The sequence below is a fragment of the Perca fluviatilis genome, chromosome 20 (assembly GCF_010015445.1).
Source record: "Perca fluviatilis chromosome 20, GENO_Pfluv_1.0, whole genome shotgun sequence".
In the NCBI taxonomy this organism is placed as follows: Eukaryota; Metazoa; Chordata; class Actinopteri; order Perciformes; family Percidae; genus Perca; species Perca fluviatilis.
The window spans coordinates 20,119,703-20,142,861 of NC_053131.1; the positions used below are offsets into that span (position 1 = coordinate 20,119,703).

Here is a 23,159-nt window from a genome sequence, read left to right on the forward strand (position 1 = left end):
TGCAATATGGGTCATCAATTCAGATAATCGACTGACCCTAGGCCTATATGTTCATGTTGTGGTGAGTTTTTGTAGAGCATGATAAAGGACTTTTTAAGCTTTATTGTTGTTGATGTTTTTCCACTAGGGATTGGATTTGGTGCTATCCAACTATACAAACTTTTTAATCAAGAATCCATGGCAAAATTGAATTTCCCCCAGAACAATTCATCTGTTTTTCTACTTAATCATTTCCCTCTGCAGCCATGTCTAGAAAATCAGTTTCAACCCTGCATGTGGTACAGTTTGGGCATTTTTATTTGATTTATTCTTCATGTGCAAGACTTTATGCTAAAACCTGATCTTTGAAAATAAAAAATATGAAAGATACTGATAATAACTCTAAAACTTGGCAGATTTTGCCCACTTGCCCATGTTAAAATTGGTCCACATTAGTTGTAAATTTAAGTTTTGAAGAAATGTCGGATCAGTTGATTGCTGTTAACTTAAGTAAAACTCTGTATTTAAATACAATTGCTGTCAAGAGTTCATTACAATGTAGAATCCCTATTATACAGATGGTTTTTTTGTACAGTTAATTTGATGGTCTCACAGACAAGGCCATCATTCTTATCCTGATGAGAAGTTGTTCAGTATGTTTACATGAGTGTCTTTGGCCCATGGAAGTAACTCCTCCCAGGAACAGTGGTGGGAATTAGATGAAAGTAGTGACTATCTGTTAGTATCTCACAGGATATGAGGAGAAATTTCCACAGGCACATTAACATTTTCCAGTAGATGCGAGTGACTTTGTGAGCAGAACGATGTTCTCCCTTCTTAGGAGACCCACACTGACCTGGTCCACGTTGATGAAAGCCATTCAGCAAAATCACAGGTCAACCATCTACAGCAAGCCGCCCAAAGAAAACATCGGGCCAGTGGTAGGACTGAATATCTTTGTTAGTAGTTAGTTGTTTGGTAGAAGTTGAATAGACAGACATCCAATGTTGTTTGTATCATAATGTACTGCAACATCAGGGATGCTAGTAATGTTTTTGTGTGCTAACTTAGTGCTAAATTACAATTAATCAAATGATAAGGACCCTGTTGCCACACAAACAGTGCAACAGTCGTGGGAAGTCAGTATCTATATACTTCGCTGTATTTCCCCTAATGCGAGGAATTCAAGCGAACTGTGTTCCCCAGTCTGTAGAGTTGGAGAGATGTTTTATTCATTTGTTATTCCTAAGTCAGTGTGAAGCTCTGGCCTCTGTAAAAGGATCCTATGATGGAACTGCAACATAGCGGCCAGTGTTTATGCCACTATAAATCTGTTGATCTGTCCTCAGGGACGTACACAGGGGCTTTTACAAAGCCTGGCTCAGGTTAGGAATACCAGAGTGCAGAGGGACAAAGGGAATAGCATGGTAGGACGATATAAATTGGCGCTGCTGTTATATGTCCCGGTTAGTCACTGAGATCAAGTCCTTCTGTTGTGGACACAGGTGTTCTCTCCCTTTATTCAACCTCTCGCTGATGACAGGAGAGGTTTAGGAGCTATAAGACAGTGCCTTGAACTGTTTCATAAAAAACTTTCCTCATGCAATTATGTTTATGTTCTCTCTTTCTTACAGCAATCTTTCTTTGCCATATGTGTGTTTGCTGTGACTCTCTTGGGCCCGGCTGGATGGATCTTGCATCACATCCCAGACTACCGACAGAGATCACCTCCACAAACCTGACTCCCATGCACACATGTTACTGTGTGTGGATTTTTCCAATGTGTATGTCATGAAGGGAAGTAAAACTTGATGATGAAACTGTTTACCCTCTATAAAGACTTTGATATAATATCTGCTGTGGTATGTTTTATTTCTAAGACATGGGATGTATAAAAAAAACAGGCCAATTTGTTGATTGGTCTGATTACTGTAATTTTTTTAAATATTTGCTTCATAGCGTAAACAGTAGTAAGCAAATGGGTCATTCCAGGGTGCAGTGACAGGATGTTGCTCCCAATCAGCTGGAGATGAGATGGAAATACTTCAACAGTTCAAACTATAATGGGAATTGTCTGTCAGTCTGTCAGTGGTTCAGACCCTGGAGTCTGTTTATCTTTCAGTTGCATTTTGCTCCTACAAAAGGATGCAGAACTTAATTTAAAAAAAATGCTGCATGTATCACAGGCTTGAAGAATGGTATATAAGTATAAGTAGGCCTACATTTGTAAATGAATCACTCTTACTCAAGGCCTCCATGTGTTACTGGGGATTAATATTAGCCTAATTATAATATACAGACCATTCACTGCCTGTTATCAAAATTAGGAAATACAATAAAAAACAAAGGGAAAATCTGAATTTCCTAAAACACACAAAAACACAAAATATGTTAAAATAAGTTAAAATATAATTTGCTCCATGCAGGACACGTCACGCTTATGATAATTACAATGTAACAACCATCTGTTGCATGTTTTGCTTTTATATGCAGCTCAGATACACAAATGCGCAGGAATATCTCGGCAAACACACCAATTTCTTTGGTATTTCCCTCCTATAATGTTCAAAGAGGACTAATGGGGTTGTTGGAAATCTTGAATGACAATTTGTCAAAGGTGGATCAGTCCATTTGGAAAGGTATGATGTGGCAGATGTATATCAACGTTGCTCTCTGCCCCGAAAGAATACAATTCTCAAAATTGAAATCAAACTCACAAAATTGGGTTTTAGTTTTAATTCCGCTAAAAGCGACCGTACCACCGCTAAAAAGCCATAGTGTACAAATCCATCGCGCAGAGTGGTACAATCAAGCCGAGCCTGGGCTGCAAGGAGGGTATATTCACTTTTTCACGACAGAAGGAAACACAACGCCGGGGAGGGAAAAAAACACCAAAACAATTGACATTCTGGGTTTAACGGTTCCCAAAGTGTCTGCGAAATGTCTACGAAGGCAGAGCAGTGTAAGTACGGCTGTGTGTCTGTTTTTCCTGTCTTGTCATGGAGGTTTTGGAAACTGGAAATGTGATTTTTGTTTTAATCAAGAAAGCGAATGAGGGGAGCTGTCCTTGGTGATAAAACCGCGGTTGCCATGGCAGGTTGCAACACGTCCTCTCACTGCAGAGGATGGCTGGAGGGCTCAGCGCACACAGGAAGCCACTGTGTATATGTGTGTATTTCTCGGCAAGGGAAAACAATGTAATGGCTACATCGTCATGTTATCTTTTTGTGTTGTTTTTGATTGACTTGGCTGGATGAGGCGCGTGCAGAAAGCGAGGTGTGCTGCTGGTCTCAAGGTCGACCTGACAGATTCTTTACTGAACAATATGGTGGCATTGGAGTGATCAATAACGTGGTTTGATCACACCGTCCTGAAGGGTCTTGTTCATTTCCTCCTAAATCCTCCGATTGCTTTTGAACAGGTGGAAAGCACCCCCTATCTTCAGAATTTCTTCAATATTAGTACTGAATGATCTCTGCACACTTTTAATCACATATTGCTCGTTTTTGATAACTGTCATAACATATGGGGTCAGACTTGGTGTTTGGGGCTTCCATTTCAACTGGCAGTATTCCTGATTGTTTAGTGGTCAGTATGGATCAGAAAAACAACAGAGAACAACAAATTGTCAGCTGTTATCTTCATAATTTTTCTATGTATTGCTGTGTTTAGGCATCAACATGCAGTGAGAAGCATGTGTGCTACAGTTTGTTTTGCAGCACATACTTTACATTGCTTAAAGCCTGCAGCTGTTATTTTTATTTTTGGGGTTTGTCATTTACAGGTCAGGGAGGAAGCTAAAACACCACTGCCCAAAGTCACAGAAAATGGGTCAGCAATCACCCGCTCCAACTTAATTTAACTCTTATTTAACCCGACAAAAAATAACACATTTATACCTAAAACCCTGACCTGAGGGAGAAGTTCAACATAGAAGTTGCTGACATGTCTCTCAGTATCATCTGCAAAGGGATGAGTAAGCCCTCTCTCATGTCTCATGCTGACTGCATTTTCCCAGCTTGTCTTGGGACTTGAACTGACAACCTTTTGTACATGAGCTTGTTTCTGTAAGCAATAGGTTACTGCTTCCTCTAGGGGTTCCTGTGACCTCGCTACTGCAAAAAAGGTCCCCCGGTGAAGGCCAGACAGCCATGGGAACAGAGACTCTTTGTTTGACTTGATAATTGGAGCATCCACATTACATGCCGTCTTACATAAACCAAGAAATACAGCTCCATGCATGTTCTACCATTTGCCTTATCTGTGCACTCAGATTCATATGCTAGTCTCACTAGTGTTGATTTGCTTGTTACTCTGCTCTTTATTTTGTCTAGTTGCCTCTAAGATACGATACTTGCAAGAGTATCACAACCGTGTGCAACACAATATTTACCCTGTGCCCTCCGGAACAGACATTGCAAACACACTGAAATACTTTTCCCAAACCCTGCTCAGGTAAGTACCCTGCTTTGGAGCTAACAGGTGAAGTAACAGACTGTAGAATGTGAATGATATTTAGCTTCCTCACATCAGACGAGATAACTTACAGCAGGTTGTTCTGACACACTTCTTGAAAGAGATGACAGTGACACCATTAATATGAATTTAGTATGTCAAGAGGAAGTTAGGGAAGTGGCCAACTGTGTCTACTGCTTGCCCTGCTTTGAAAGATAGAAGAAGATGGAGCAGATTTCCTACGGCGTTATGGTGTTGTTTTAAAGTAGCAGCAGAGATAGATGGCTCAGTGATGTTTATTGATTCAGTGGTTGCCTGTTAAATGAATACTTCCCTGGGGCGGCCTGTTGTGTCCTTCCCAGAGGGGCCTGGTGCAGGGCAGCTCCTTCGGCTCTGCAGTTGCAGGGTCAGCCTGCTCCCCTGGGTGCTGTGGAGGAAGGAACAGCATGTTATTTCCTCCTCCAACACAGGTCAAGTAGGCAGCCATTTTGGACACATCAGATTTCACGATGTGTCATATCCCTGTTTTTCCAGCTGGAGCTTCTTCCATATCAGAATAGGCTGCAGTGATAGGATAATTTGATATGTCATATGGTTGGTTTAGTCTTCCTGCCTGCTGTCCGAACTTATTAGCTAATTTACAAAAAGGATGGGATTACTGGAGGCTGAACTTGTATGCACCACTTTTATTATTATTATCAGCTTAGGGTGCAATCTATTTGAGATTGGCAGCCAGCCTCAATTCTACACTTTATGCCTCAGCCCCATAAGGATTATTCCTCTGCTGAGTGATGCTCACAAAGTATTCTGGTTACTTTGTGCTTTGCTGAGGGGCTGTCCAGCACCAGCAGCCACTGTGCTTTTTTAAACATGGCCTATCTTATGTCTTTGGCACAGATGGAGCATGACAGGGGCTGCAACTGTGGGAATCTGTGTAAACTCAAGTGATGATTTGGTCTCTGAGGGGCATTTGAGCGTGAAAGGAATGATGCCACTGTTAACAGCTATTATTTTCCCTGAAGCAGAGCTTCTTAGCCTCAGATATGCAGAAAAAATAATTCTCCCCACCATTAGAGGGGTCTAGTTTCCTCAGCAGGGACTCCAGGATTATCCAGACACCTGTGCCTTCTGAAGCCCGGGGTGAAGAAAGTAAGAGTAGTGAGCCTTAAAAAGTGGAGCAGGCGTGTGTCATGTTCCTGGAAAGAAAAACTGAAATGGCCAAAGGAGGTGTTTGTTGATTCACACACCAAGTTTAGTTTTAGCAAAGGTCAGATGCAGAACAGAAAATAAAGAAAGGTTACATTTTTTTGTTTACTGACAATTACTTTATATATGCTTCCTTAAAGAAGAGGCAAAGCTGTGTCATATTTCTCGAAGGTCAGATTGAGCTCTTTGCATCAGTGAGCCATGCTGACATGCCAAATTCTATCACTCTGAGAATATATATTTTTGTTTAGACATAGTTCTCTGTAATTCCGTTAGGAAGTCTGATTGTGCTTTACATTCCTGCTACACACACACACAGTCAATTATTTTGTATTGCCAGTGCAGGGTTTGACAGTCAATGTATGTCATGTGTCTGTATCAGTGCATTTCTACATGTGTTTTATGTGTCGTACATGTTTGTAATTCTTTGTCGTTTGTATGTATGTGTGTGTGTATGCACATATGCGTGAGTCTTTGTGTGTTCAGTGTATGCGTGTGAGCGTGTCTGTTGATCTCTATGTTCATTGTTCAAAATAATGATGTGTTCTATATGAGAAATGGGCAGTGAAAAAGTCATACTCTGAGATACAGTCTGTTGTTGTGAATTAGACCTGTTTGGCTTTACGCTGTAAATAATAATGCAGCTTTATGAATGAATCTACACTGATTAAAATCTTACAGAGTATAACTTTGAGGGGATAAGTCAGAAAATGTTACATTCTGCTGTTGACAGTATAAACTGTTAAGCTTAACATTATGCATCTAATGTTATGTTAAAAAATCTTGAAATCCCCTTTCTCACTTGCCGAGAATGCTGTAACTCTACTTTCTGAGTGACCTTTCAAAATAAAAACATAAAAAAAACAATACATCAGAATTTATAATCTGGGCTCTCTTGATAAATCCCAATCATTTGCCTGATAGAACAGCTTAGCTCTTTAATAATGTGCAGTAAAAAGAGCAATGCTCTCTGGCCCCCCTTCCCCCTCCTCCACCCTAGATGCTCCACACTCAACCCAACTAGTTTTTTCCCTTTTTGTTTTTCCCCTCTTAAAATTGAATATAACCACCACCTTCCCCAGGGGACAACAAACACAATTGTCCATCCTACATTAGCTCACAAACATAATGCTACCAGTCATCTTCCCCCGATACAACCTATTCCTTTGTCATTATAGTTTCTCCTTTACCGTAGATTAGTTACATTTATTTTAGAAACCTGAATCCATATGCCTGTTGGATCTCATTATTTCTCCTGATGATACTGGTACAGTATCATAACGTATGCATACGGACATTATTTCTCTGGCGCAATAAACATGTGCTGTGACCTAGGAGCACTTGATCTAACCTCACACACATGTTTATTACTGGCTGAAGCATGTTTCAAAAGTGTCACCTCTGTATTTTCCCGAACCAATTTGGTGTCACTCCCATCCTTGACAGCCCCACTAAAGACAAGGAAATTTCTTTTTTTTCTTTTTTTATTCCACGGCTCATTGGCCTTTTTGCATGGTAGCCTCTGACCTTGCTGATTGGAGGATGGCAGCCATCGAGGGACAGTCATTTGCACTGTGCCTTTTTTTAGAAGTATGGGGTTGCCACTGAAAACATGCCATTTTTTATATTTTTGCTCCTTGTCACCAGATACGCATGAGATGCAGTGATCATTGCAGTTTGTGCTCATGTTTTTTTTGTTTTCCAAGTGCAAAGATAGACAAAATGAAATAAATTGAATTAAAGTCACTCTGAACAGACAAAGCAGGGAAAAATTGCCCATGCCTTCAGTGATACAGTCAAATAGTGAGACACTGCATCCTATGTGGGGTTTATCTGGGTTTGTTTTTTTCTATTTACGCTGTCTCTGTAGTGCCATTTCAATGTAATGTGCTGTTTTTTTGTGTCTTTGTTGTCTCTTTTTTTCCCTTGTTCCCCTCCCCTACCCTCCCCTCCCCTCCCCTCCCGCCCCGGAGCAGCATTCTGTCCCGCACAGGCAGGAAGGAGAACCAGGAAGCTTCCAATTTGGCCGTGCCCATGACCATGTGTCTTTTTCCTGTGCCATTCCCACTCACCCCATCTCTAAGACCACAAGTCAGTTCCATCAACCCTACAGTTACTCGCTCCCTCCTTTACAGCGTTCTGCGCGATGCCCCGTCAGACCGCGGGGGGCAGGGGCAGCAGAGTCGGGACGCTCAGCTCTCAGAGTACCCCTCTCTGGACTATCAGGGCCTCTATGTGACCCTCGTGACCCTGCTTGACCTGGTGCCCCTGCTGCAGCACGGTCAGCATGGTGAGTCAAGGCCCAGTGCACCACTGTTTGTCATCATCATCCAGAGCCTGGCCTGCATGAAGCCACTGCTGCTTTTTTGGCCTCTTTTGTAACTGGAGGAGAGAAGTCCTGCTGAGGATCTTGAGGGATGCATGGGGTGATTGGGAGCACGCTGGATCCTGTCAACTTAATCGCTCATAAGCCATTGGATACACCAGACATAGGCCTTCTCTTCTGTGTATCATACTTGACTGCATGTTTGTTATGTCAAGTGGGAGAAATGTTTTACTTATGTTGTCATGTGCAATTATATAAGTTAAATGGAAAGCACACATAGGCATATATAATGTTTTCTTTTTTTCAATACATTCAGAATACATCTGAGAATTATTTATTTCCACACTGTTTTTCACGGGCCCAAGGCTGCATCACAGTCAGTGCTCGTGTTTTTCATGAATATTTTACCACTGTTAAAAAAAAGCTCAAAAAGCATGAAAACCCTTCTCCTTGACTAGAATGCTCTACTTTTCCTGAGGGCAAATTGCACTAAAGTGGCTTTAAAAAAAGCTCACTGCCCTCAGCTAAAGTTCATATTCCAAATGTTTTACTTTATTTCTTTGTTGTTCTAATATATAAAAATATTTAATGACTGAAATTCCATGTAACTTTGACATCTGTGGCTGCATACAGTATGTGAATACTGTATGTACCGTTAATTGAATAGGTGTCTGTGTATCTCTCTTTGTCTTTGTTTGCCATTTTTCCCTTTCTCATCAGATCTGGGACAGTCCATATTTTACACAACAACTTGCCTCCTGCCCTTTCTCAGTGATGATATTCTCAGCACTTTGCCCTATACTATGATCTCCACTTTAGCCACATTTCCCCCTTTTCTCCACAAAGACATCATTGAGTACCTGAGCACCTCTTTCCTCCCCATGGCTATATGTGAGTATGACCTATTATAAGATCATTTAGACAACTAATTCACTTCCTGTCATAATGAAACTGTACCTATATGGTGGGATAGTTGGTGACTGATGAAATGTATTCATGTTATTTTCATCAAAAGATATACTACTATCTTAAACACAACGGGGAAGTGAAGTTCATTCTTTCTCTTCCTTGCCCGTCTGTAGTGGGCTCCACTCGGAGGGAGGGGGGAGTCCCGGCCTATGTCAATCTGTCTGCTTCCTCCATGCTCATGATTGCAATGCAGTACACCACAAATCCAGGTAACCCATCATATCGTCTGCTTTTGAAGCTTGCATGCAAAAATAACCTAGACTGTAATGTTATGCAGTAATGGCGCTCTACTTAAACTGGTCTCTTCTTCTTTCTAGTGTATCACTGTCAATTGTTGGAGTGTCTAATGAAGCACAAACAGGAAGTGTGGAAGGTACGTCCCCTCTAAACACATAATGCAGATATATGGACATGTGTGTACTGTAAAGCACAATGGAAGGTTTGCCTCTGTTCCACTAACTTCAATGCAAACTATCATTTAGCATTTCTTTAATCTGTCGAAAAGCCTATTCCTGGGGTTTACTTTCCATATAAGATAAATCAGCATCCACTACAGCAGTTGCTATTAGAAATTGAAACCTTTGTTAAATTTAGTTCGGTTAATTTGAGAAGGGACATTGCAAATTAATAAACACGCGTGGTAGTATTAGCCATCTGTAACATCTGTAAGTCTCTGGCCAAAGTGTCCATATTTATATCTATGGACTGGTTCTGTTCAAACTAAGTTAAATAAAACTCTCAGTCATATATTGTTTATTTGTTTCTTTAATTCATACAAAAACTGAAATGTAAAAAAACAGTGCATGACAACCCCTGAAACTACAACTTGCTTTTACATTTCAGGCTAATTTAGCTAACTGTTAGCTAAGCTAATGGTCTGTTGGTTTTAGCTTCATATATAGCGACCATAGAACGGTGTCCATTTTTGACTATTCCTTTTAAAACTAAAAAATATATAATATCCTTAATATATAAAAAAATTAAACAATGGGGATCAGGCAACATTTAGTCTTTAAAATGGATATAAAGCATGTTGGAATTAAAACCTTCAACTAGTTGCTTTCTATTCATTAGTATGCAAATATATATCTTCGAATATCATGCACTTTGTAATTACTCGATGTTTGTACTGTGTGCAGGACCTTCTTTATGTCATATCCTATGGCCCATCCCAAGTAAAGCCTCCAGCTGTGCAGATGCTGTTTCATTACTGGCCCAACCTGAAGCCACCAGGAGCCATCAGTGAATACAGGGGGCTTCAGTACACAGGTCAGATTCTCTTAATGTCACATCTGCTGCTTGATCTGCCCTTGAACTAACTAAAGGTCTAACCTATCCCCCATTTTTCGTCTTTACTCCTCCCCCACTGCCAATCTTCTGTCTCTCTTCCATTTCCTGGATCAGCCTGGAACCCCATCCACTGTCAACATATCGAGTGCCACAATGCTATCAATAAACCTGCTGTCAAGGTGACTTCAGTCTTAAAAACACATGTTAAATAAGCCTTAGATATTAATTCTTACATCACAGGTACACTTATGGTTGTTGGATCCCACATCCCTTTACGTCTACCATGCCTTATTACCGTAAGAGGATAGATTAGCACTTAGGAGCACACTCTGTATTCAAAAGCTGCTTCCCTTGAGAACAACTTCGGGAATGCATGGGGCATGTGCCAGAATTGCCTCGCCGAGTTCAACTGTGTGTGTCGGCGTGTTTGTTTTTGTGAGCCCCTCGGTAAATAAATCAGTGAGAGTGGGGTAATGATATCAGCTTCTATGCTACTTTACGCCAGTCTCTGCTGTTGCTGTTCTGCTTTATCAGCTTTGCATGCCCTTACTCAACTGTGCTCAAAACTGACAAATAGAGTAGGAACAGGGGCATGGACAGGGGCGGATTTCAATTACCAGGAGCAGGGAGGGGGTACTGGGGGAGGGGGGCTTAATTGGAAGCGGTGACCCCGTACAGCCCTTGAGGATGGGTGGCATCAAGTGAGCACACTAAATTACAGTGCACCATCTGAACATTGAGGCCACGAGCATTGAGGTTTAGCACAGGGCCAGGCAAAGGTTGCAAGGGAACAGAGCGCAGCATATGCACGCAGCCATCCACGCAAAGGCGTGGGGAGACAGGTATAGGTGCCAAATGATTTCTTGGGCTAGATAATGTTATACTACCCTTGGAGAGTACTATGTAAGAGAGACAAATGGAAAATGTTAGCTGTAGTAAATGAAGTGTATGATAGTCTATTCCAAGGGACTGTACGAAAAACATTTGGGGGGAGGAGGATTCAGAAAAAGGGAGGGTTGTTTTTTTCTTTTTGCTGAAAGGAGGGTAGTCAAAATATTTTTTTCGGAGAATGCCTTTAATGGTTGAACCTTTCAGAGAGCACGTCACTATTGTTATATTTGTCACTATTCTAGAGCAGCTTTCACCTTGACTTTATTCTGCAGTGTACACAGTGACACAAAATAAAGAATGGCTGAGTATTTGCTAAACAGGATGTATCATTTTGTTATGTTTAATTCTATTCCATTGGTGGTTATGTACAAATTATAAGTTCATTAAAAAGGTTTATATTGAAATTCACCATCTTAAACACTTTATCCACTTTTGGTTATTAATGTCAAAATGATATGTACGAATGTTATATTACTTTTTGAAAATTGAAGCATAATGTTCAGTCCCCCTCCACACCAGATAATTTTTGTACAGTCCCTAAATTAGCAGAAATGGTTTATTTCTCTCTTGTTTGTATGAAAATTAAACCTCAAAGTATGTTCACATTTTAAATACCCCATCCATATTTTAACTCTACCTTTCTTACTTTGCAGATGTGTATAGATCCTACTCTTTCTGTTGCCCTGGGAGACAAGCCCCCTCCTCTTTATATATGCGAGGAGTGCAGCCAGAGGATAGCGGGGTATGAGTCTGTTTTACCTCTTTTCCCCATCCCCTAGATTCTCCCCCTCCTTCAATGAGCTGCCATTCAAAACATACATCACCTACTGCCTGCCTCATTATTCCTCACTTTAACCCAGGGAAAATACATCACCATGGTTACTTAATTCCCTCACGCAGATAATAAGATCATCATCACGAAACCACGCAACTACTTGTTTCTCTTTTCTCCAGCGTATAGTACATGTTATAATTGCATGGCTCTGCAGTTTGTATTTTCTTTGATATTGAGGGAAGATATTTTGTTTGCCAGCTCTGTTACTAAGTTGAGACTGCTGTGTATACACTAGGTGGAATTGTATGCTGAGCAGTTTGCCTATAAATCAAACATTGTATTAATTTCTTTGACCTTTTCAGAGACCACGCTGAATGGCTTGTTGATGTACTCCTTCCCCAAGGTGAGCGTTCACAAACAAAAAGGTGTTTGAGTGTCTTTCAGTTTGTCTTGCTCCCCACAGACACAGAGACATATAAACGGGACATATGTAGAATATATTCAGTATAATGTACAATATACAGAAAGATTTTTAGCATTTTAATATGACAAAGATTATTATATGTGCACATGCTCCTTTACTTTGATTATGTTTAAAGCCATAGTTAAATCTGATACTTAAAGTTTAGTCATCTGAGGATATACTTAAACAGAGGTGTTTATAATAATATAACCTTTTCTAGTACTTTTTAAAAATTTCATTAATTTGTACTTTACAGTGAAAAAAGAGCTTTTTAGGCAGTGTATATGTGCAATGTATAAAAGCTGCTATAAACTGTATATGAAGTTTTAGGAAAAGTTTTCATTTTCCAATGACACATATGACAAAAAAAGTTACTTCTTTTTTTAACAAAATGTTTTGTTAATTTGTCTTTGCAGCAGAAATATCTGCCATTTGTCAAAAGAAGGTAAGATTTGTATTTTGTATATTTGTATTTGCAACTGCCTACTCTCTCAATGTCTCTCCATATTAAGGACAAATTAACCTTTGCAGTGATTTGTTGTTACTGATTAACCTCTCTACATCTTCAGAATAATGAAGTCTTGCCTTAAACTGCACTTTAAGTGGTTTTAACACAGAAAACAAACACATAGAACCTTGTGGAGGAAGACGTTTCATGAAATCCATTGTTACCTATTATATGTAGCAAGGTGATTTATTTATTTACTGGAAATGTTTTCTTCATTGAGAAGTCCATTCACTGGAACAGCTCAGTAAAGGCCACATCATTTCAAATGAAGCTGCTGGGGGGTGATGTTTGTTCTCTGTTGCTGAACGCACTGCTGAGGGTGCTCCCTGCTGGTTTCCAGGGAGACACCGGGAAAACTGAGTGTGAGATGATCTCAGGTATTCCCGTCAGGCCGAGCAGCCGTCCGATGTCAGGGGAAACAGCTGGCCTCCACCCTGGTTTGTCCAGCAGTTTATGATCCACAGTCTCCCTTTTTGATCAGGCTTTGTCACACTCATTTCAGAAAGCCCTTTAAACTCCCACCTGGATTTACACCAGCTCGTTCATCTTCATCTGTAAATAGCTTCTTATAAATATACCATGATATGCAAGATAGAACATACTGTAAACAACAACAACATCGGTAACATCAGGGTAGTGTTTTTGGTTGTTGAAAGCTGAATGGGTGAATGAGAGAACTCACCATCAGAGGACAGATATGTTAATTTGATAGGGAGCACTGCATCCCTCTAATGGCACAAGATTAGAGGCTGATCAGATTAGGATGGTTCTCTAGTGCCATGCCTTTTATTTTTAGAAACCTGAGACACCGTAGGGACACATAAAGAGTTTTTCTATCATTGCAGATGCGGACAGATCAACATCTCTAAACAAATGCGTATTGGAGAGGACCATATTCATATTCAGAGCAGTTAGTTGCTTTTGAGGCCTGTAAATATATTTATTTTTAGAGGCTTGTCATAAAACATTATTGGCTGATTTGATGTGATTGTGGGATATTTTTATTTTGTTGCCTACTGCCAAGAATAAAAAATCGACTGATCTCCTCCTCCTTTCCCATTTCTTGGCTTTGTAGAATTGTAGCTCTCATGTTAGGAGGGCTGTAGTCACCTGCTTCTCGGCTGGCTGCTGTGGGCGCCATGGCAACCGGCCTGTCCGCTACTGCAAGCGTTGCCATGTCAACCACCACAGTAGTGAGGTGGGGGCTGCGGCGGAGACCCATCTTTACCAGACCTCGCCCCCTCCCATCAACACCAGGGAGTGCGGAGCGGAGGAGCTAGTGTGCACTGTGGAAGCTGTTATAAGGTACATTCACAATGTTTACACTGACATACCACAGCCACAGTTACAGGGCATATGCCTCTAATGCTGTTTTTATATGAATATATGTTTAACAATACTGCATGAAATTAGATGATAAATGTATATGTATATATTGATGTATCAATATGACTCTCTCTAATGTCTTCTCTACTCCTCTCTGAATCCTTTGTTATCCTCTCCATGTCCATCCAGCCTTCTCAAGGAGGCAGAAATTCATGCAGAACAGCGTGAGTTTGAGATGAACAGGCGTCGTCAGATGGGCCTGTCCGCCTCCCACCACTCTCTGGACAACATTGAGTTTGACAACAAGGAGGACGACCAGCACGACCAGCGGCTCCTCAGTCAGTTTGGCATCTGGTTCCTGGTGTGTAATCACAGTGTCTGTCAATAACAGGGAGTTGAGAGATAAGGATGTGTACAGTGCATGGCCTCTTATCGCTACCCTGCTAAATACTTGGTTACCTGACTGATTAGTTTGCTTCTCTGACTTTCACTCACATCTGCAGGTGAGCCTGTGCACACCCAATGAGAACACGCCAACAGAGAGTCTGGCTCGGCTGGTCAGCATGGTCTTCCAGTGGTTTCACTCCACCGCCTACATGATGGACGATGAGGTTGGAAGCCTGGTGGAGAAGCTAAAGCCGCAGTTTGTCACTAAGTGGCTAAAGACAGTGTGTGAAGTGCGATTTGACGTCATGGTCATGTGTCTGCTGCCCAAGCCTGTTGAGTTTGCCAGGGTAAGGCCAAGATCCAGGTCAACTAAACACACAGTATATGGTGAAGGAATCATAGCCGATGTAGGTGCTGATACTGGCTGTGGATGTAGGTGGGAAAAGGTTATATTCAGAAAAAAACAACCAACAGGAACATTATTACTGCAAATATTCATATTTGAACATGTTGCAGTGTGCAGCAGCTATACATATCATTAAATCAGCATGTCACTGAGGGATGAGGTTTATTAAAATATGGAGGGCAGGTCACCATCTGAACTCTCTTGGCTGTGTTTGATCTAAGTCAGTACATGCACACTTTTCCCCAGGTGGGAGGATATTGGGACAAGTCATGTAGCACAGTGACCCAGCTGAAGGAGGGCCTGAACCGGATCCTGTGTCTGATACCTTACAATGTCATCAGTCAGCCACTGTGGGAGTGCTTTATGCCTGAGTGGCTGGAGTCCATTCGCACCGAGGTGCCCGACCACCAGCTCAAAGAGTTCCGGGAAGTGCTCAGGTAATCCACCACCTCCAAGTGTTTTCATATTGTAGTTGCTATTCCTGTAATAAAGACATTTCTATTTGCATATAAGCAGATTTGAAAGTTCTTGTAAGTTACTTGTAGCTGTGCTTATTCTGATATACCTTACATACAGAATTAACAGACAAATCAGTGCCTTGGTTTCTGTTTTGTCATTTGCTGGTGTATTTTTCTTATTCCTTACATCATGACATGACGTCAAGATATTTCCAGTGCAGCTATGATACAGTCTGATAACAGATATGTATTTTTAGTAGTGCAAACATTAAAGATAAATGATTGGTGTGAATTCCACAGTCAAAGAAGGCTCTTTTCCAAAAATACTCTTTTCAGTCTCAATGGTCTATAATGCATGATGCTAGCTTTTGGAAAAAGCATGGAAAAATCTCAGATTAAGGAGGTGGATCCATTTTGGACTAAGGGGCTTATCAATAGTAGGTGTACCATCAGTGAAAAGCTAAGCAAATTGAGAAGTTTGATATTTGGGAAAAATTTCATGCAGAAAGTTGATTGATAGCACTCTGATGCGGTGCGCTAGAACCAGGAGGTGATGAGCTTAGCTTAGTAAAAAGACTGGTAGCAGGGGAACAGGTTAGCAATTACCATATTGTAGCTTTTTTGGTTAAACTGTGTACAAACTGAAATGTAAAAACAAGAGGAAGGGGAAATTAAACAGAGGCAGTGTGAGGAAAATTATAAGATGGAAGAACATTAAAAATAACAGGAGTGAACTGAATATCACTGTGATTGTGTAACTGTATCCGAGGAACGTAATATTGTGTTTTGCCTTTTGCTTACAGTAAGATGTTTGATATTGAGCTGTGCCCCCTGCCCTTCTCCATGGAAGAAATGTTTGGCTTTATCAGCTGCAGATTCTCTGGCTACCCAGCGTCTGTGCAAGAGCAGGCTCTGCTGTGGCTGCATGTAAGCACGCACACACACAATCACACACACACACACACACACACACACACACACACACACACACACACACACACACACACACACACACACACACACACACACACACACACACACACACACACAGACACACACGCATGCACACAAACACACGCTGTATCATGTCCAGTTGACATCCTGCGGTTCTGTCCACAGTGCGTGTGAATTGAACAGGTTGTCATAGAGTGTGAGAGTCTGGGCAGGGGCCCTGCTGAATATGGATCTGGGTCACTGAATGAGACTGAGAGAGATAGGAGGGATTTTGTCTTTCATCCCATATGCACTCACAGCTTGCTGTCTTGTATACATGGATCAATTTCAAGTTTTCTGTCACCACTATGATCAAAAGATTGCATTCGTTTACCCTCATTTATTAGGTCACATTCAAATCAAACAGTGAAGTGGTGCCCAATTTGACTCTACAGGTATTCAGCCATGCAATTAGTGTTTATGTTATAGCATAGAAAAAATACATTTAAAAAAGCTCAACAACTGCAGTTTTCACTACTTTTTCCTCAGAAGAAAACGGTTCCTGATGAAAACACAATGAGGTCTGTGCATCATCCTGAGTAACTTAGAATTTGTTTCTGGAATATCAGAGTTTAGCTAATGTTGTTTTTCAATGCTTGAGCAGCATGAACACCATTCCATTCATCTCTATTGTTTTGGAAAGGTGGCAGACGTTTTAGCATTGGAAATACAATAATATTAAACTATCTGCATAGTAAGGAGAAAAATATTTTTAGGATTAGTGTGAATGGACCCTTCAAACATTTGTGTGTCTTGTTTGTACCCAGGTGTTGTCAGAGCTGGACATTGTGGTGCCTCTTCAGCTGCTGATCGGGATGTTCTCTGATGGAGTGAACTCTTTGAAGGAGCTGGCCAATCAGAGGAAGGCACGCGCCTCAGATCTTACTGGCAACACTGGGGCTCGCAGGGTAAGGGAGAAAGCAATGCCAAAACTACTCCCATAAAAGAAAGATATGAGGGTTCAAAGCTCGTTTTGATTTATTTGTATCCCAGTAACAAGCCAGGACTTATAGTATATTCCAAAAAAAACACCTCACTCTACTGACTTGATGTTATTACATCTTTGGGAGTTTTTTTTTGGTTATTTTGCATTCTGTCAAATGCCTTCTTAGGATTATGACACATTTCTACTCCTTTCTTGCTTCTATTTTATACCATTCATTTAGATGTACTGTATGTTGCCATGGTAACCTCCAATGTCTAAATATAGCTCTCTTAAAGGGCTTATTTGAACTTGACTGTGATGTAGATTTATCATTGAAATTTATAGCCGAGCAACTCATAAATGCTTTGAATATGAAGTCAAACATATATATTTTACTTTATATAGTGATGTTCTCTTTGCTCGTAGGTGAGCGTGGTGTCAGATCCAGGACGCCATGGGCAGCACAACACCCTCAGTCCGTTCCCCAGCCCCTTCAGGAGCCCATTCCGCAGCCCCCTGCGCTGCAGCCCCTTTAAAAACCTGGGTCACGCCACCGGCCACTGCGCTCTGGATTTGGACTGTGACGATGATGACATGAACCTTGGCTGCTTCATCCTCATGTTTGACCTCATCCTAAAGCAGGTGACCATACCTTCCTGATGAAAAATTGCTAAAATGATAATAATCATATTCCTAAAGGGACTACGGTCTATTTATGATGCTCAATGGTGATATTTCTACCATACTTCTAAAGGGACTTGGTATTTGTATGAGAATAACAAAACATCTTATAATGCAAACACTATCATATTGTATTACTAAACATATGCCAAGGATGTCCACTGAAGTCTATTTGTACACAATTCATCTTCTTGTTCATTCATATAAAGGATAATGACAACAATGCCCACAGGGATCTTGATATGTGTGCGTTGTGCTCCACTTTTTGTTTCCCCTTTTTTTACGGCCCTATCCCCTGCTGTTCCAGATGGAGCTCCAGGATGATGGTGTGATGCTGGGTCTAGACAGCAGCCTGGGGAAGGATATTGTGGGCATCATCAACAACGTCTTTCAGGCCCCTTGGGGGGGCTCACACACCTGCCAGAAGGATGAGAAGGCCCTGGAGTGCAGCCTGTGCCAATCCAGTATCCTGTGCTACCAGCTGGGATGTGAGCTCCTGGAGAGACTGACCCCCCGAGAAGAGATTCGCCTTGTGGTGAGACACAGCATGATTTTGCATATGTCTGATATAAATAAACCCTGTGCATTAAGCAGGTAAGGCTTTAAAATCAATGTCACTTAGCCCCAATGTCCCCTACCACAATACAACCAAAAACACCACTGTGCCTGGCTGAACCAATGTTGTCGTAGATTACATAAAACACAAATTTCTAATTTAAACTCCGTCTCTCTTTGTTTTTGTCAACTTACAAATAGGTAGTTTTAAAATTACTTGTGAATGACTCTATGTCATGCTCAGCTGAATTACTGATGAGTGTATGAAACATATAAAGAAGATTTTGAAAGTGTTTGATTTCCTCTACAGGAACCTACGGATAGTTTGGAGGAAACCTTGCTGTTGTCTCAGCCAGAATTCTGCCTCGGTGCAGAGAACGCAAGTGAGGAAGGAGACAACCCATGTGGCACGCACACTGACAACCCCAGTAACCATTCTCCTGATAACCCATGTGCGTATCAGTTCCGTACACAATGTTAAAAATCATTAAGTGTCATAACAAAATATAATTTCTGTTATCTGCCAGAGGTATACCAATAATCCTTATTAAGGAATACATCACCATTTTGGGAAAAATGCTTGTTTGCTTTAGCTAAGCTAACCCATAGCATCTATGAAGCTAACCTATTAGCTACAGTACATTTACCGGTGGCTAGCTGTAGCTTCATATTTAAAGGAATATTTCAACATTCTGGGAAATATATTTATTTGCTTTCTTGTGGAGAGTTAGAAAAGATTGATACCAATCTCATGCTTGTACGGTAAATATAAAGATACCGCTAGTAGCTAGTCTTGGCATAGTTCTTGGCCAGGTGGAGTGACTTTCTAGAATCTTGTAACCAACGGAAACCTACTGCTCCCGGCCAAGAAATAGCTGTTTCCGCCCGCGTCTAGTCCTAATACTAAGCTAAGCTAACTGGTTACTAGCTCCATTTCCACATTTATCTTACAGATGTGAGAGTGGTATCTCGTGTTTGCATTGATATGTTTCACACTTGTCATTCAACCATGTCTGCTTGAAAGTTTAGTTGTTTCTAACACTACACTCTTCCTTCCAGCCATGAAGAATAACTCTGATAAGAAGTTCTCCTACCAGCAGCTCCCTGTGTCTTTGAAGCTCATATACACCATTCTGCAGGTACTTGTATAATAAAACCGAGGTCCGGAGGCTGACCGGATTCAAGAATGTTTTCTGTGATTTATTTCACACATCTCCTTTGTATTCAGGACATGTCCAAGTTTGAGGAGCCTGACATTTTGTTCAACATGCTGAACTGTCTGAGGATCCTGTGTCTCCATGGAGAGTGTTTGTACCTTGCCCGCAAGGATCACCCCCAGTTCCTGGCCTACATCCAGGAAAAGATGCTCATCCCGAGGTGTGTGCTGTCAGGTCTTTTTAATCAAAATTGTTGTAAAGTTGTTGTATTTAACCAACTGCTTGAAAGCAATGTGTGTGTGTGTGTGTGTGTGTGTGTGTGTGTGTGTGTCTGTCTAACTTGGTGGTGTGTCTAACTTGGTGTTTGTGTTACAGTCTGTGGTCCATGTTGAAGTCAGAGTTTTGCCAGCTGGCCTCCCTGGCTGTGCCTCAGCTTCTCCATGCCCTGTCTCTGTCGCATGGGGCAGACATCTTTTGGAACCTCATCAACACAAACTTCAACAGCAAAGACTGGAAAATACGGTTTGAAGCAGGTGAGAGAGAGACATATATATTACTTATGTTATGTATCTAATAGCTGCATTTATTTCTCAAGATGAGACATACAGTGTACAACCTCATATGCAAGTATTAACACCTCATCAAGCTCATCATGATGACTGGACTAAACCGTCCGTTTTTATTTTTTTTTATTTTATTTTTGCAAGTGAAATGGTTGTGTATGATTGAACCGTTAGACAAAGACCCCCAGTCTGCTTATATAATATGCTACCTAAACCACTGCCTGCCCACATCTCCTCCCTCAGTTGTCATGGTTACCGTGTGGCTCGAACAGGCGGCAAAGAGGAAACGTGGGATTAATAAGGTTTTTCTCGCCTTGTGATTGGCAGAGAGGAGCTGTATGACCTTGAGACAGAGGACAGGTCCTCTGACTCAATGGATGAAAATAGGGAAACAGGAGAGGCGCCCCAAACATACAGAAAATATTTCTTAGAAGGTATAAAGAAGGCTATTAGCCTATTGTGTATAGGAATACTCTAGAAAATGATAAATAAAATACATTCTGTCATTCAGTCTTTCCACATTAGTAAAATGATGCACCATAATGACATGTTTAAATGCTGATGGTCTATATCATGACCACATTATATATATATAACCTTAAATGTGACCAACAGGCAATGTGGTGCTACTCTGTAATGTCTCTTGACCGCCACACTGACACCTAGTGGTCAACACTTGGTGCTATCTATCAGCCCAGAGTTGGTGAAAGTTTATGGATTTCAGAATAAACATCTATTTTTAGATTTCAAATTGAGTCATAATAAATAACGGCAAAAATTACTGGAAGGATCTCCTTTTTTTTATTATAGAAACTATATTGTTACGATAAAAATAGAGAAAGATGAACAGCGAGACTTTTTGTTTACCTCTCTTTATAAATGTTACATATCAAAGATGCATAAAACAGATTATATATTTTAACTGATGTTTCACAGTATTTATATAATTTATTGCATACTTTCTCATTTCTTTAACAAACATAATTCATATTGACATACCTATGCATTATGTGAAGACCAATATGATGACATAGAAATACAGTAGTAGCTTATACATTAACTTATCTTCATCAATGACTTCATTGCCTGTTCTGTTTATTTATATCTAGGTAATTATGGCCGGACATGTGGCAGCTCAGTTGTCTCTTCTTATTGTGTAATTTGTCTGATGTTCCTATACACTCTGTATTCTTATGAAAACTCCCAGTGGAGAAGGTAGCGGTGCTGTGTCGGTTTCTGGACATCGGTGCGGTGACGAAAAACCACTTGCTGAAGTATTCCCTAGCCCACGCTTTCTGCTGCTTCCTGGCCTCTGTGGAGGACGTCAACCCAGCTGTGGCCACCCGGGCCAGACTGCTGCTGGACACCATCAAGAGGCCGGCCCTGCAGGTGACCTTGTTAGGCCCCATTTAAGTCCAATGCTTATTGGACTTAAATTTGTGTTCATGTAGCTGCATATACTCATATCCTGCTGTGTATTTACATGTGGCTGTTGTTTATTATACAGGGGTTATGCCTGTGCCTGGATTTCCAGTTTGACACTGTTGTAAGGGATCGGCCCATCATCCTAAGCAAGCTCCTGCTACTGCACTTCCTGAAGAAAGACGTTCCTGCGCTGAGCTGGGAGTTCTTTGTCAACCGCTTTGAAACATTATCTCTGGAGGCTCAGTTACACCTGGACTGTAACAAGGAGTTCCCTTTCCCTACTAGTATGTAGCTGCTATGTCTACATTCAGAGTTTTTACAGCTACTCCACCTACTCTGCGTGTTTCTTGTCAATATATTTATTGTAACATAAACATTACTGCCTAATAGTGCTCCAAATTGTAATCTTTCTTTTGACAGCCATCACAGCCGTACGAACCAACGTAGCCAACCTCAGCGATGCAGCAATGTGGAAGATACGACGGGCCCGCTTTGCCAGGAATCGGCAGAAGAGTGTGCGTTCGCTCCGTGACAGTGTAAAGGGAGGCCCAACAGAGTCTAAACGGGCATTTTCACTCCCTGAGTCACTGAGCAACCGGATTCGTGAGTAGCACAGATCAGCCCATTAATCTTTCTATGAATTTGAATCTGAATCTAAATCTGTCACTTTCATTCAGTCTGTGGTCGAGCAGTATTTGCAAATACCTTCTGAGACCTTTAATGCCTCATAGGTGCTTTGTTCAACTTGACATCACAGATACAATCCACGCCTGTATCTTTAAGTCAGTTTATTATCACTTTATATGTAGAGAAGCACCTGACACTGTCTGCATTGTTCTAAGTTGGTGATCACGCCCCATTTTCAATTTTTTGTGGGTGAAACTAAATGCCATTTGCAAATACTATTTGACCAAAGTTGACCCATTTTCCTAATGTTTCTCCCCTCACTCTTCCCAACATTCATCTCACTTGAATGTCTAAATACTACTTTGTTGAATAAAGGAGTAACTCCCAACCATGTCATTCATTTTATCTTTGGCTCTGCACAGAACGCTGTCTGAGTGTCTGGGAGATGCTTCTTCTGTTGGCTTCAAACAGATGTGATTTGATATTTGTGATTAGATCTAATTCTTGATAACACGTGGACTTTATACTGTCCTGAGGCCATATATGTGTTTTTTGTGTGTATGTGTTTGTGTGTTCACATGTATTTGGTGACGATGACGCTCAGACATGTGTCCTGTACTACCTCCCCTGAACATTCTCCTAAATTGTGTTCTTCATATGTGGTTTTTAGCTCTTAGGCTTACGAGGCAAGAGCACTCTGCCCCGACACTGGGAGATTTGATAGAAAAAGTCCTGCCAGGTAAATAACAACCTAAATCTGAAACATTATTCTTCATAATCACATTGAGGAAAAT

The 23,159-nt window shown here is 41.0% G+C and overlaps 2 protein-coding genes across 10 annotated transcripts in view; both read left to right on the plus strand.

The window, feature by feature from the left end:
- The first annotated feature begins 700 nt into the window (after nucleotides 1-700).
- On the plus strand, nucleotides 701-1,832 carry si:dkey-85n7.8 (COX8 domain-containing protein). Its single transcript, XM_039786219.1, has 2 exons — nucleotides 701-920; nucleotides 1,614-1,832. The coding sequence occupies exons 1-2, from the start codon at nucleotides 804-806 to the stop codon at nucleotides 1,719-1,721; spliced, it is 225 nt and encodes a 74-aa protein (XP_039642153.1). The 5' UTR covers nucleotides 701-803; the 3' UTR covers nucleotides 1,722-1,832.
- A 923-nt stretch (nucleotides 1,833-2,755) lies between these two features.
- LOC120549483 (protein unc-79 homolog) overlaps nucleotides 2,756-23,159 on the plus strand; it is a 32,125-nt gene continuing 11,721 nt past the window's right edge. For 2 of the 9 annotated variants that reach the window (XM_039786439.1, XM_039786440.1), the window contains exons 1-27: nucleotides 2,759-2,941; nucleotides 4,314-4,434; nucleotides 7,617-7,930; nucleotides 8,687-8,857; nucleotides 9,049-9,144; nucleotides 9,253-9,308; nucleotides 10,075-10,204; nucleotides 10,340-10,404; nucleotides 11,770-11,858; nucleotides 12,254-12,294; nucleotides 12,771-12,799; nucleotides 13,938-14,167; nucleotides 14,378-14,549; nucleotides 14,692-14,922; nucleotides 15,228-15,418; nucleotides 16,243-16,366; nucleotides 17,200-17,340; nucleotides 17,784-17,999; nucleotides 18,346-18,573; nucleotides 18,904-19,045; nucleotides 19,653-19,732; nucleotides 19,822-19,970; nucleotides 20,126-20,283; nucleotides 21,521-21,702; nucleotides 21,821-22,022; nucleotides 22,159-22,341; nucleotides 23,036-23,104. In XM_039786439.1, coding sequence (XP_039642373.1) covers nucleotides 2,920-2,941; nucleotides 4,314-4,434; nucleotides 7,617-7,930; nucleotides 8,687-8,857; nucleotides 9,049-9,144; nucleotides 9,253-9,308; nucleotides 10,075-10,204; nucleotides 10,340-10,404; nucleotides 11,770-11,858; nucleotides 12,254-12,294; nucleotides 12,771-12,799; nucleotides 13,938-14,167; nucleotides 14,378-14,549; nucleotides 14,692-14,922; nucleotides 15,228-15,418; nucleotides 16,243-16,366; nucleotides 17,200-17,340; nucleotides 17,784-17,999; nucleotides 18,346-18,573; nucleotides 18,904-19,045; nucleotides 19,653-19,732; nucleotides 19,822-19,970; nucleotides 20,126-20,283; nucleotides 21,521-21,702; nucleotides 21,821-22,022; nucleotides 22,159-22,341; nucleotides 23,036-23,104 — 3,832 coding nt within the window. In that variant the 5' untranslated portion in view covers nucleotides 2,759-2,919. Of the gene's footprint in view, nucleotides 2,942-4,313; nucleotides 4,435-7,616; nucleotides 7,931-8,686; nucleotides 8,858-9,048; nucleotides 9,145-9,252; nucleotides 9,309-10,074; nucleotides 10,205-10,339; nucleotides 10,405-11,769; nucleotides 11,859-12,253; nucleotides 12,295-12,770; nucleotides 12,800-13,937; nucleotides 14,168-14,377; nucleotides 14,550-14,691; nucleotides 14,923-15,227; nucleotides 15,419-16,242; nucleotides 16,367-17,199; nucleotides 17,341-17,783; nucleotides 18,000-18,345; nucleotides 18,574-18,903; nucleotides 19,046-19,652; nucleotides 19,733-19,821; nucleotides 19,971-20,125; nucleotides 20,284-21,520; nucleotides 21,703-21,820; nucleotides 22,023-22,158; nucleotides 22,342-23,035; nucleotides 23,105-23,159 lie in introns of all 9 variants that reach the window. The other 7 variants (XM_039786442.1, XM_039786437.1, XM_039786436.1 and 4 more) reach the window with 7 other exon arrangements.

Coding starts and splice junctions, on each gene's coding strand:
- si:dkey-85n7.8 (XM_039786219.1), top strand. CDS start 804: ATGTTCTCCCTTCTTAGGAGACCCACACTGACCTGGTCCACGTTGATG. Junction 921..1,613: donor AAGAAAACATCGGGCCAGTG/GTAGGACTGAAT, acceptor TCTTTCTTACAG/CAATCTTTCTTTGCCATATG.